This window comes from Platichthys flesus, chromosome 21 (genome assembly GCF_949316205.1).
Source record: "Platichthys flesus chromosome 21, fPlaFle2.1, whole genome shotgun sequence".
Taxonomy (NCBI): domain Eukaryota; kingdom Metazoa; phylum Chordata; class Actinopteri; order Pleuronectiformes; family Pleuronectidae; genus Platichthys; species Platichthys flesus.
The window spans coordinates 6,557,105-6,569,929 of record NC_084965.1 but is presented as its reverse complement, the minus strand read 5'-3'; the positions used below and the strand labels follow the sequence as shown (position 1 = coordinate 6,569,929).

The 12,825-nt window shown below is 45.8% G+C and overlaps 1 protein-coding gene across 1 annotated transcript; it reads right to left on the bottom strand.

Moving 5' to 3' along the window:
* Positions 1-7,316: 7,316 nt before the first annotated feature.
* On the bottom strand, positions 7,317-12,274 carry chst2b (carbohydrate (N-acetylglucosamine-6-O) sulfotransferase 2b). Its single transcript, XM_062379007.1, has one exon. It carries the CDS (start codon positions 11,719-11,721, stop codon positions 10,324-10,326), a length of 1,398 nt encoding a protein of 465 aa, XP_062234991.1. The 5' UTR covers positions 11,722-12,274; the 3' UTR covers positions 7,317-10,323.
* Between the last annotated feature and the right edge of the window lie 551 nt (positions 12,275-12,825).

The window sequence follows — 12,825 nt, the reverse complement described above, 5'->3', positions numbered from 1 at the left end:
GGCCTTTTTTTCCGACACAAGAGTTTGCACCATCGGCTTCAATCTTCAGGAATGCAAATAAAATATCCACAATCTAAAAAGCATTTGTGAAAAAGCTGTTGACGTTGTAAGTAAGTGGAAATAATTCATCTATTGTATATTTCGTACAAAGTAATTAAAAACAATCCTCATCGTTATAACTGGGAATTCTTTACTGCTGCATTGTATAATTGCTGCAGTGCTATTTCTCATCACTTGCATTTAGAATATGGTGCATTAGTGCTTCATTGCAGATGTGATGACGTATAAGAGCTAGTTGTGTAATGCGCTTTAAACCATAAAACCATTAATCATTGAAAAAATGTCTCCTAATGATCTACTTAGTTTAACATGATGAGGTTTGCATTGACAGGGAATCAATCTTTCATGAAAAAAACCCTTTAATCTTTAAAAATGATGAGCTAATTTAAATTGCATATGCTAATAACAAAACCATCTTTGTTTATATGGTCATGTCTGCATCGGGAGCCACTGAATACATAATTAAAAAGGACCTATAGGGGGAGGTCTGTATTTTTCATATGTATTCAGGTGTATCCCTGCAGAGTGAACTGGAGAAAATATAAAGTGTAATTTGATTCACCACAGAGAGGGTTGCTGCTGAGTCTGTGTGTGTGTGTTCCTCTGCAGCAACAGGGCTAATGTTAGAGTGTTCTGCACATACTGTACATTACAGGGATTTACAGTGGATCCTGACATCCTGACGCACAATACGCTTCTACCCTCTAATCCTGGCTCGGCTGTTTATTTGACCAACAGCATGACATCAAAGTGAGAAAGAGGTTCAAGAGGGAGAAATGCACTTTTGCTTCCTGCTCGATGACAGAGTGCAGCACACACACACACACAAACACACAACACACACACCTCCCACCCGGCCATCACTGCTTCCCAGCAGCTCGCCGTCCCCTCTCTTTCATCCTCTTATATGGCCTCACTCTTATCTGCACTCTGTGAATGGGACATGGTCTAGCCGGCTCCCTGGCATTATGAGGCCGGAGGGGGCAGACAGCGTTAGACAGTGTGGCCGGTCGAAGCTGGAGGAAGATCACAGTGCAGCTCGGGGCTCTTTCTCATGGAAAAGCCATAACCTTGCCCAGAGTGCGAGTCCGCACGGGGGGGGGGGGTTGTTCTGACTGTAGTGGGAGGGGATCTGCCGTTTTTGAGAATAGGATTTATCCTACGTGAGCTCAGTGTCTGTGGTCCACGCTTGACAAGGCAAAGGTCATCGGATACGGCCCTGCAGACCGTCCGGGGGTGCAGCTTTTCACCACGTCCATCAGGCCACGTATCCAGACACCCCAGAGGGTCTCAGCGTGTCAATGAGGAACAGTGGCTCTCTCTCCAGGTTGCTACAGAGGGGGGCGGGTTGGGCAGAAACAACACCAGACTTGTGGCACCGCCTGGACGACAAGTTTCCTTTCACTCTCACATCTGCTTGCACTCACAATGGTTAATGCAGCGGTGTGTGGAGAGGTTTTATACCGAGAGGACAAGGGGAGAAAAGCAGAGTGCTACATTTCAGGGAATGTGAGGAAAGATGTGCTGTGATAGAAGAACAGACATTTTATAACCGGATTTCAGTGGGTGGTCTTTTTCAACATATACACTACGAAAAGAAGGGGAGCAAGACCCTGCCCTCTGTTTTTAGAAATAGACATGAGGTGTGGTGCCTGGTTAGAGCCCTTATCCCACAAAAGCCTTCTTGTTGTCTTTAAACTTGCATGAGTCCTGTTCTTCATCCTGAGATATTTGTATTCCTCCAGTTTCACGGCTGACCGGGACGTCTGTGTTCATGCCCCTGTCTGAAAAGCAGCTTATGATAAATACTCCAGTAAGTACTATCGCTTTAACGTGTTTGCTGTTGACTTCACGGCGAACAGGATTCCTGTAAACAGAGAATGAAGTTAAATCATTTGGTGGTGAGGAAAAACAGCCGTGTCCTCCGCTCTGGAATTTCATGAGGAGCGCATTAGGGTTTAAGCTTAATCTAATTTCACCAATCAATGGCCTCGTGACCTGGCCCGGTGCTTGGTCGCACATCTTTATACTTTATGGATCCTGTCGCTCTGCTGCAAAACAATAATAATACACGTCTGATGTCGCATTCATTTAAAATATGAACCAATGAGTGTGTTAATAAAATATATGATTGAGTGTTGTTGGTAACACACCGAGATTAGACACGACTGAACCTGTCCTGAGAGGAAACAAAGTTGACTCCTGCCACAGTTAGAGAGGCTCGTGTCAAACAGTTCACCTCAAATCAAATCCTCCTATTTGACGTTCACACGGTTAAAGGTGTTTACAACAGACATGCGTCACTCTGTGGCCTGTTCAATCATGTTGCCATCATCTTCCCTGGCTCATAACAGTATTACACTCTAATTGGGTGGAGTTATAAAGATAAAAATAAAGATTCACGTGTTGGCATCTGGATATTTAACAAACTTGTTTTTGCACTTGCACGTGACTAAAAAAGGATTAGGACCAAACTGGCACACAAGCAAGCTGCACTATGTTGCACACACTCCTGGAAGTCTCTGGAAATCCGTTCAGTAGTTTTTGGGAGGTCCTACTGACTAAGAACTGGACCGGGGGATGGAAACAGAGCCTTTTTGGCTGAGGTAATAAAATTACCATTTATAAATGTATTACGAATATAAAACTATGCTTTCAACTAAAGAGTTCAGTTCCTTGGGACAACCTTGGCAGACATTACAGCCTCATCTTTCTCTGATGTGTTTACAGCCAGATGTGGGGATGGTCTTTCACATTGTTCCTTGCGTGCAACTCTTAACTCAAGCTGCACACGGAACATCTGTAAACAGCTGCAATCAAGTCATTTTTATTTAATATTAAAGTCTTTGTTTCTTTTGTGTCCTCAAAACATTGCATCTCCCTGCTCCTAATAACACTCACACACTAACATGAGTCAACATTTGATTGGACTTCAGAGTGATTTGGATCCTGTGATGACTGAAGGTAAAGTAACGTGGTAACAGGATGTATTACACAGTGGTCTAGACAGGCTTAAGCCTGAAACATGCTTCTGCGTTTTCACGGGCCCGTAAGCGCAAGAGCCCTTCCGGGTCCCTTACGTGCTTCTGTATCCCTTCTTACGTGCTGACGAGCGTCGCCCCACTTTTCAAAAATTTACGGCAAAGCTCCGCAAGCTCACTCAGCCCGCAAGGCTTCGATTGGTCTGCTCTACATCCCTTCGGGAGCTGCATTTCCGGTTTCATGCCCCATAATACAGGCAGAAACAACGGAAGATTTTTAAAAAGAAGAATGGACAACCGCGAAGAACTCCTGTCGGAAGAGGTCCGAAAATATGAGTCCTTTATAACCCGTCGATGTCCGAGTACATTTAATGGCCGTACAGACCACCTACGCCTCCGTCTCCTCTCCAGTCGCTTTTCCTGATGACTAATTAGAAGAAGTTGCTCTTCAATGTCCAGCAGCTCCATCTCAATCAATTGTTGTTCGGTTGGAATCGTGAATACACTCTCTGCCATGGTTCACCGTGTGTTTGTGATGGAGAACACGACTGGTAGAAGGTAAATAAACAGTCAACAACGATTGCCACACCCACAAAGAAGGCGTCTCTCAGGTCGTCTTCGACAAAAAGCATTACTCCGCCTAGTGTTCTGGCGCGGAATTGCTTTGTGAGACGCGCAACGGTCGGGGAAGCATGAATGAAAACGAGTCTTGCGCCACTCGCTTCTTGTCGCAGAAGCATGTTTCAGGCTTTAGGCTGGATTTGGAAAAACAGGCAAGATGCGGTGGAATTAATAAATGTGGTGGCACGCGTGCACGTGACGTGACACACAACAGACATACAACTTATGACATTTGCTTCACTCATTCAACCTCGGTAACCACAGTACCTGCATAGAGAACACGCACACCCTGTGGCTGTGGTTACAAGTCTACGGAGTGGGTTAATTTGTACATTTGACTCTGTGATGGAGTGTGTGTGTATGTGTGTGTGTGTGTGTGTGTGTGTGTGTGTCAGTGTGACTGTGTATGTGTATAAATGAGAAAGAGTGAGAGTGGATGAGAGATGCAAGGAGCAGGATGAAAGTCTCAGTCCTGGTGTTTCATATTGATGGGGGGGGGGGGGGGGGGGTATAAAGGAGAGGCTTTGATGTTGTCCAGGTGAGGAGTCCCATCCTGAATCCCGCTGCCAGATAATTGAGCTCCAGCTCGGCCCTGCTGGTTTCTTATGCTACAGGCAAAATGCTGCTTCCACGACCATTTCTCCCATCAGCTCGGCTTCAAGGCTAGTCAGGACATTTTACTATTAAATAAAAAGCCTTCATTTTGAAGGACATCAAAGCCCGTTTGATCTCTCCTGCTGAAGCGGTTTGCACGCTGCAGCTTCAGGGCCGGTCACCAACGTTTTTGTTCTGACTCTGGCATAGTAGAGGCCGCCCCCCCCGCTTGAGAGACCCGGGGTTGCTTCGTTATGCGGTTGACGGAGTCCACAGCCTGATTTGGGAGTTTAATCTTGGATTGTTACAGAGTATATTTGTGGTATTACATAATATACTCCAGTGGCAGAGCATAAACAATAAGGTGCTGCTCAACAGTCCTCTTATGAAACCACATTTAAATCACAAACTATATATAAAGATGCCGAATCAAAAGTGAAGTCAAAGCGCATAGATCAGCCCCGATGGCCGGGGGCAGAATAGGTCAAAAGCCTCGCTTCCTCCATGTTAGTGGACGGGACACAGACGAACTATAAAGTGCTAGAGAGACCTGATCACTATGAGGCAGGCCCGGGCTTCAATTGATGCGATCGGCTACATCCGTATCTAGGTCATTACGAGTCGTCCATCTTTAAAATACAGTCTATACTTCAATCTGATAGATCGTGTTTTTGGTTTGCAAAGTTTTTTGGTTCACAAAGTTTTAGGAACGTTTAAACGAACTGCGTCAGCATCCTTCATCCATTTAATTATAGTTTTATGAGCCTTTTATCAAATGTTTTCCTTATTTGTAGCTCTTTCTGGAATGATCTTTTCCTCTTTCTTACAAAAGTATAAATACCTGAGAACTCCACTCATGCACAGTGCTGGAGTGTTTGTCCTCTTCCTGCTGTGATGGGAGGTCAGGAAAAGGTGACGTGTCGGACGTGTGGGGAGGAAATTATACTCGCTGCGATGGCCGCTGAAGCAGCAGTTGTGCCCCCCCCCCACCGCTACTACTCAGCACCTTTTCCAGCACACACACAAACACACACACACACACACACACACAAACCACAGAACAGCCCTAGCAGTTATAATTACCATCACTGTCTCGTATTATGCCAGCGTGGAACAGGGGGACACTGTGCCAACAAGAAGACAGCTCACTCCTGTTGGTCCCAAATGAGTCATTATTCCCTCCCTTCTCTCTCGCTACCTCCTCACCCTGTCTCCACCCTCCGTTGTTCTCTCGCTCTCTCTCTCTCTCCCTCATTAGAGACATTTATAAATAAAGCCCGTTAGATAGTTGAATGCTGCCCATAATTCCCACCCCTTGTATATTGCTGACAACAACACCAGTCTTGTAAGAACTGGCGCCAAATCATTTTTCCTCCTCTTGTTTTTTGTACGGGTGCGAGGGGATTGTGCGAGCCACCTTTAAGTCTCTCATTATTCAGTAAAGGCTCTGAGGTACAAAGATAGCTATCCCCCCCCCCCCACACACACACACACACACAAACTGAAACGATAGCGCTGACAAATTATTGTTGTTTTTTTCTTTTCCAAGGCAAAAGCAAAGGAAGGTTCTTCAGAAGAGGAATTGTTTATCTGATTTCTTACAGCCAAGAGCTAACGTGTTTTCTTAAGATACAGAATATAGTGTGTTTCTAAATCGCCTGTCACCAAGTTATTACACATTGAAATATGGCCCAGAAAGTAGTGGAGTTAGTGGCTGTACAATACGTCAGTGTTATTATTATCAAGTGACTACACTGCGTCATTATTGATCCGAGTCCTCGAGCACCTCTGTGGGATTTTAACCGTTATATCATCACTTAAGCACATTTATAAACCAGGTCTGACCTTGCCTCCAGTTTCAATCAAGTGCACGAGTGACCTGCCGTGCCGGAAACAAGATAACGCCCCATTTGATACCTTTTTTTTCATCTTCTTCGAGTAAATTATTTTTATCTCTATCCGGGCCTCTGCCGGTCGGCTCCCTCCTGGAATAAAACCTCCTTCTGTAGCATGGGAGCTTTTACGGCTGAGGACAACCACCCAGCAGACAAGAACTCGTAGATGTATATTAAACATGCTCGGCAATGTGAGACGAAAATAGCACAAGCACCTAAAGCTTGAATGACTAATATCCAGCTCTCTGCAGTACATTTTGTCGGGATTTACTTTTAATGATGGTAAACTGAATATGTGGCAAATAATGAGACATATTTATGTGTTTTCCTATTTCTAATATATTTTAAATTTCGTAAAAAAAAAGTGTTTTCACATGTTTCTATCGCACCTCAGGTCTGATGTTACTCCTTGATCTTGTGAACCTTCATGAAAATGCATCAGTTAGAAGCTATTATCGCTCATTTTTAACATAATCTCATAACGGGCCTCCTGTGAGTTGTGTTTTGTTTGCGCTAAAATCAAGGTTTGTTTTAGCCCGAGGCCACACTTGTAAAAAGCAACCCCCCCCCCCCCCCCCCCCCACACACACACCAAAAAAGAGTACTAGAATAGTAAAATCAATTCAATCCAACTGCAACAACATTCACGTAGACTGAGATACCATGTGCCTGATTTGTTTTCAACAAGATCCTTGAATTATTCCCTGGGAGAAGGATTAAAAAGTGAATCCCAGTTCTTCTGTGATACATATCACATCCACTAAGTTTCATGGAAATCTGTTCTGCTGTTTTTGTGTGATCTTGCTTAAAAAGCAAACTGATAAGGGTGGAAACATAGATAATAGAATGGTTATTTGTAAGGGTTATTGTTATTATTTAGGGATAATAAAGGAACGATAAAGGGATAATAAAAGGGTATCTGATGTTTGATGAGATTGATAACCGATACCTGCACACACCTTTGTCACTGTTCCAGGTCAAGGTCAAATATATCTGTTAGCGGCTGCTAACACAGGGGTGTGGATCATTTCCCAGACTCTTCAGCAGCCCACATGTCGGACAGGTAATATCTTCTTTGTGCTACTTCACATGCCCTGTAAAAAATCTCCAGAGGATGAGTTGAAATTATGAATTTATGATGCGTCTCTGGTCATTTGGGATGAAGAGCAGCTGTATGAGACTGAACCTGATGACTCCCACTCCAATCCGAGCACGAGGAGGACCTGGGCCTGCAGCCTGACCTCTGACCTGAGCTTATCGATCGCTGCCCCGAGGCTGAGACCCTCCATCCCACAGCGAGCAGGGTCACCGGGGCAGGCTCCCTCTTGTACTGACATGAACGAACAAGAACACAGGGAGTTAAGACATTTACAAAACCTATTGCTCTCTCTGTGACTCTGCTCGTGACTCTCTTGGCTTGTTTTGAGGAATTCAAGAGCTGAAACAGAAATGCCACGGCTGTATAATCTCTGAGACTGCGCAGGCCTTTGACGTGTTGTGTGCGCGGTGTACGTTTCAAGTGTCACACAAAGTTATAACGCAATCCTTGTGATGAATATGCAACATGTTAAGTCACACATTCATTACGAGCAGCTCGGTTACGTCACATCCCGGTTTTAGGCTTCAGGGGAAAATGCTCATGAGCCTCAACTACCGCTTGTTGCTGCTGTGTTTCCTCTTAATCAGCTGAAAGTGTGTTTTTGTGCCAACTCTGCTCCACTCCTCTTCCTCCCCAACTTCTTATGAAACTTTTATAACAGTGTTTTCTGCACAAAAAAAGTAAAATCCGTTTAACCGATTCAAATGTATTCCACTGAATTTATTACTCCGCTCACCAGTTCTTCCAAATGCTTTAAGTGTGTTAGCAGCGTTTGGAGAAGAGACTATTAGCAATGTGAGGGTTTTCATGCGACTTCTTTATTATAGATTGCACTTTGCTGCTTTTCTGAGTGCATCATTATAAATCTCAGGGCCCCCCCGATTCCCCCTGAACAAAGCGGGATGCTGTGCACCAATCCAATCTGCGGAGGTTCAGCTTTGTGAGTTCGCAGAGTGTTTTTTCCCTTCGTACTCATCAAGCTATTGTCTCTGAATAAGAGGGCTTTTCAGTGTTATGCTGTGAATGCATGGACGCATCTGTGGAATGCTTGTCTCAGCTCTCAATGCTGCAGAAAAATATGTAGTCCCATTTGCTCGGGTTTATTTATTTTGAATATAGTTTGGTCCTGACAAAAGTGACTGACTGAATGAGCACTTCCTCTTCTGTCAGTTCGGAGTAATTTCCCTTAGATTTATGGTTTTACAACTTCTATGTGTGATCTCAAATTGAGGAAATACTTGCTGCCCATTGACCTTTTGAACGTTACATCATCAAAAACCAAATGTTATTGCCTCCATCATGAAGGCTCACCTGTTATCTGATCATTTATATATTTGTGAGCAGGATTACACAAGAATTAGGCCTGGGCAGATTAATGTGGTCTTCCCTTTCTTTATGCTTTTTTATGATAAGTAGATTGTGTAGGTTATCAGCTCACTTCCTGTTTTTTTCTGCTATATTTCTATCATCAGAACGAGAGAATCATGTGCAGGAGGTTTCAGCCTATAGGCGGGGGACGCTCGCTCTCTCCCTTTGTTTTTCTGAGGCGAGATCAAATCTGCAAAACTCAGCAGATCACAGCAAACAATCTGAATTGATGTGATGGTTTACATAAAACCTCTCCGACCTTTATGCTTTGTATTCAGGTCATTTCATATCAGCCTATTTCCTTTTTTTCAAGTTATTCCTCTTCTCTATTAACTTTCAAGTCACGAGGTCAGAAAAAGCTCAACACTCACTTCTATCAAAACTGTGACCACAGTGTTCCTGATTATTTTGTCACATGTACTTAAAGGGTTCTCTGACCTATATCTATATATATAAAAGGTTTCCCAGTATTCTACTGATCTACAGGCTGTGACAACTGGGTTCCTGCAGGTTTGAGGTGAAAGCCTAAAATTCACATTATTTAAGACGAAGAGATGAAGCTGCCTGATTGGTCGTGATCGTGGATGTAAAGAATTCAGGTTTTTAACATTTAAGAAAGATTAGCCTTCAGGTTGTTTTATGATGGAGGAAAATTTAATGAACACATTTGTTAGACCTCAGGGAACCACACAGTGTGTTCTGGTGAGTAAGACTGAACGTAAACAGAAACTTGGTTTGCAGGGAAAACGCCACAGGGCATCTTTAAGCTGTATAGTAAACAGCTAATTTATGAAATACTTCCAGCATCACGGATCTCAATGGGGACGTAAGGCCCAGTGCTGCATACTCCACTGCACTTAAGTTAAGTAAAGGTTGATGATCTTTCCTTTTTTTTTTAAACGTACAATTTTTTTCCCACACAGATGCATTTCTTGTCAAGTGTGAACTTTACTCGATGCAAAAAATTCCCAGATCATGTGTTTTTTTTTTTATAAGAGCAAGCAATTGTAAACATTGGAAATGGTAGAACAGACTGCTTACACACACACACACTGAGAGGGAGAGACACAGCATTGTCCACAGTGCATGGAAACAATCCTCTCTCTTCTTTTTAAAATCTAGAAATAGCACTGAGGCTGCTCTGATGTCGTCTTCTCATCACACCTCTGACTATGGCACATCAACAAACCAATTCATTGATTGTCTCTGACTTCACCCAGGTTCTTACAAATGAACATTAGCGATGAGATTTTTTTTTTCCTTTCAGATTTATAGGTTGTTCTCTTTGTTGACCAATCCACTATTTTCACTTTTACAGTATGGAGACCAGAAAAGAACTAGTTGGAAACATTCGAAAAATAAACCCCCCGAAACAATCGACTTCATCATGACAAGATACATGAACAAGATACCGTTGTTGTTTTTTTTTGAGTTTATCTTTTCGGGTTGCAGCTTCACATTTCAAGTCATGGTTAACGGGCCTCGCATTGTCAACAGCAGACACCAGTATTCCAGTATAAAAGACGTGGTCCCTTCAAACACCACTGCGATTCAACCGAGAGAAACGTGATACATTCCATATGAGGCCAGTGTAGCTCCTCGGACACTGATTCAACGTAAAGCTTTAATTCCACGAGAAGAGGAAACGGCACTCGATGCAAAACAAACATTAAATTAAAAGGTCTTTGGTGGTGCGGAGGTTGTTTCACAGTTTGGAGTGTGTCAGTAGTGGTCTGCTCATGTCCTTAGCCTCCCCGGCCGTTCGGACTCGTTCATACCCGAGAACGGACATCGAGTGGTGACAGTAGTCCTCAACTTGTTTGATCTGTTGAATGCTGAGCACTGTTCTCCACGCACTGGCGGCCTGCGTGGCGTTCCTGGACGAGACGATGAACGGCTTGGAGGAGGAGCTGGAGCCGCTGGTCATGTTCAGCGCGAACGACTCGATCTCGTGGTTGCTGGTCAGGTTGGCGAAGCGGTAGATGTTCCGCAAGGTCTTGACCGGGTTCTCCACCAGGTCCTCGTAGCGCACGGCCATGTACTTCCCCTTCAGCCAGGGGGGCGGGTGTAAGGCAGTCCTCAAAGTCCTGGAGGTGCGGTCGCAGATCACCTCCATGGCCCCGATGGAGTGGTAGTCCGAGCCGTCCTTCTTGTTGGCTTTGTGGCCCGGGTCCACGAAAGGTATCCGGCGGAGTTTGGGATCCCTGCTGCGGACCACCTGCAAGTTCTCCCTTATCAGGCCGTGTCTGGATTTGATCCTGGAGTTGGCCACGGCCCGCGGGTCTCTCACCAGGTGTATTACCTTCAAATCCAAGGATGGGTCCTCCATGAGGGGGGCCAACACGTTAACATCCAAAATGCGTACCCCTTTAATGACTATAGTGTTATACTTCAGGCACTCGTCCTCCAACAGTCTAAGGCTTTGAGGGGGGCACTTTTTACACAACTTGTCATCCACCATCCCCACCACGTCCTTCCTGTAGGCCGAGCACAGGGGGTAGGAACACACTACTTTATTGAGGGTGGCCCCGAACAGTCCCAGGGAGGTGAAATTCTTGCCCCCGGGGCTGTTGTAAAGTTGGAAAACAGAGAGGTCGCAGCGGTACAGGGAGCTGAGCATGTCCCGGGCGGCCCCTTGTAAAGACACAGCGTCGCCCGGGTACAGCTTCTGCCAGATGTGCCACATGGGCTCGTACAGGAAGAACACGTCAGGGTTCTGGTTGAAGAGCTCCCCGAAAAACGAGGAGCCCGACCTCCAGGTGGTCAGGACGTAGATGAGCTGCCTCTTCTTGGCCAGCGAGGGCCTGTAGAGGAAGCGAATGTCCGATCTGCTCTGGTAAGTGGTGCTCCTCATCTGGTGATTACACTGCTGTGGCTCCTTAGTCCATTTGTAATTAGCCAGGTTCAGCATGGTGAGCACGAGCAGTAGGATGTAGGCCATGAACAACACGATCCTCTTCCTGCGGAGGACTTTCATCACGATCCCGGGCTGGGCTATGATCTTGGTATGATTCCTGTAGGTTTTGAGCTTCCTCCCAAAGCCAGCATCCTTCTCCCAAGGTGCTGTCAACTTCAGTGGCTGGTGGTACTGTTTGCCTCTCATCTGTGCCCCCGGAGAGTGGCTCCCACCACCGGACCAAGTTCCTCTCACTGACTCTGCAGGGACGTACACCCACCATACACTGGGGACCGATGCAGATTTCTTTTGAACGCCGGCTGATTAGGTAATATATTCAACCAGCGATTCCACATCCACGACACGATTCCCCTCCCCGGCTTTTTCCTCTGCAGTGCGCCACGTTCCCTCGCAGGAGCGATGGATGCGAGGATCGAGGTGGACCGAGGCGATGCGGGGATTCGATGGGTGGCCCGTGTTGTTCAAAACAAATCGGCAGCGGCGCGCATCATCGGAACAGACGCCCTGCTCGCCCATGCTCGGCGGAGGCGTCCCTGCGCGGTCCCCATCTCCCGTGCATCCTTCACAACAAAGAACAGAATCCTAGATCCACAAGAAAAAGAAAGAAACCCGCAGCTGAGGGTCGGCGCGTGCGGCTGCGGCTCGGATCATTCCGCATCTGCCATAACGGAGCTGTTCTGAGATTCTCACCCCCTCCACTCTCTCTCGCTCTCTCTCTTTTTCGCTCTTTCTTCCTGCTCCTCCGCTCTGCTCGTTTCAAGTAACACAAACTGGATTCAATCAAAATACATGGAGGGGGGGAGAGAGAGAGAGTGAAACCCTCCCACATAGGCGCGTCATTGGCGGCGCGCTGCAGCGTCGTGCGTCAACGCGCTGCGCCATTGGATCAGCCGCGCGTCCGTCCCCCCGCCTCCCACCCACCCACCCCCCCGCCTCGATCCTGTCTCCCACGGATCACAGCAATGGAAGATAAGACTGTGGGAAAATGATGCTGTTGTAGTTTTCAAATGGATCCCCCCCCTCACACACCCCTCAGCACATTCACACACACAAACACCAGGTGCAAGAGGAACCATAATAATGCTCCAACACTCCCCCTCCATCCCCCCATCCCCACCCCCTTTGTCTTCCTCACTTCTCCTTGTTTAAACTCCATAACTAGCTATTCAATTAAGAGTCCTGTTTAATTTGCTAATGCATGTCATCCTCACAGTGCACGACTGCAGCGGGGAATCAATATTTCAAATTAAATGTATTAGTTTTTTCCCACTGCCGCCTCAAGAGGGGTGC

Coding starts and splice junctions, on each gene's coding strand:
- chst2b (XM_062379007.1), bottom strand. CDS start 11,721: ATGAGAGGCAAACAGTACCACCAGCCACTGAAGTTGACAGCACCTTGG.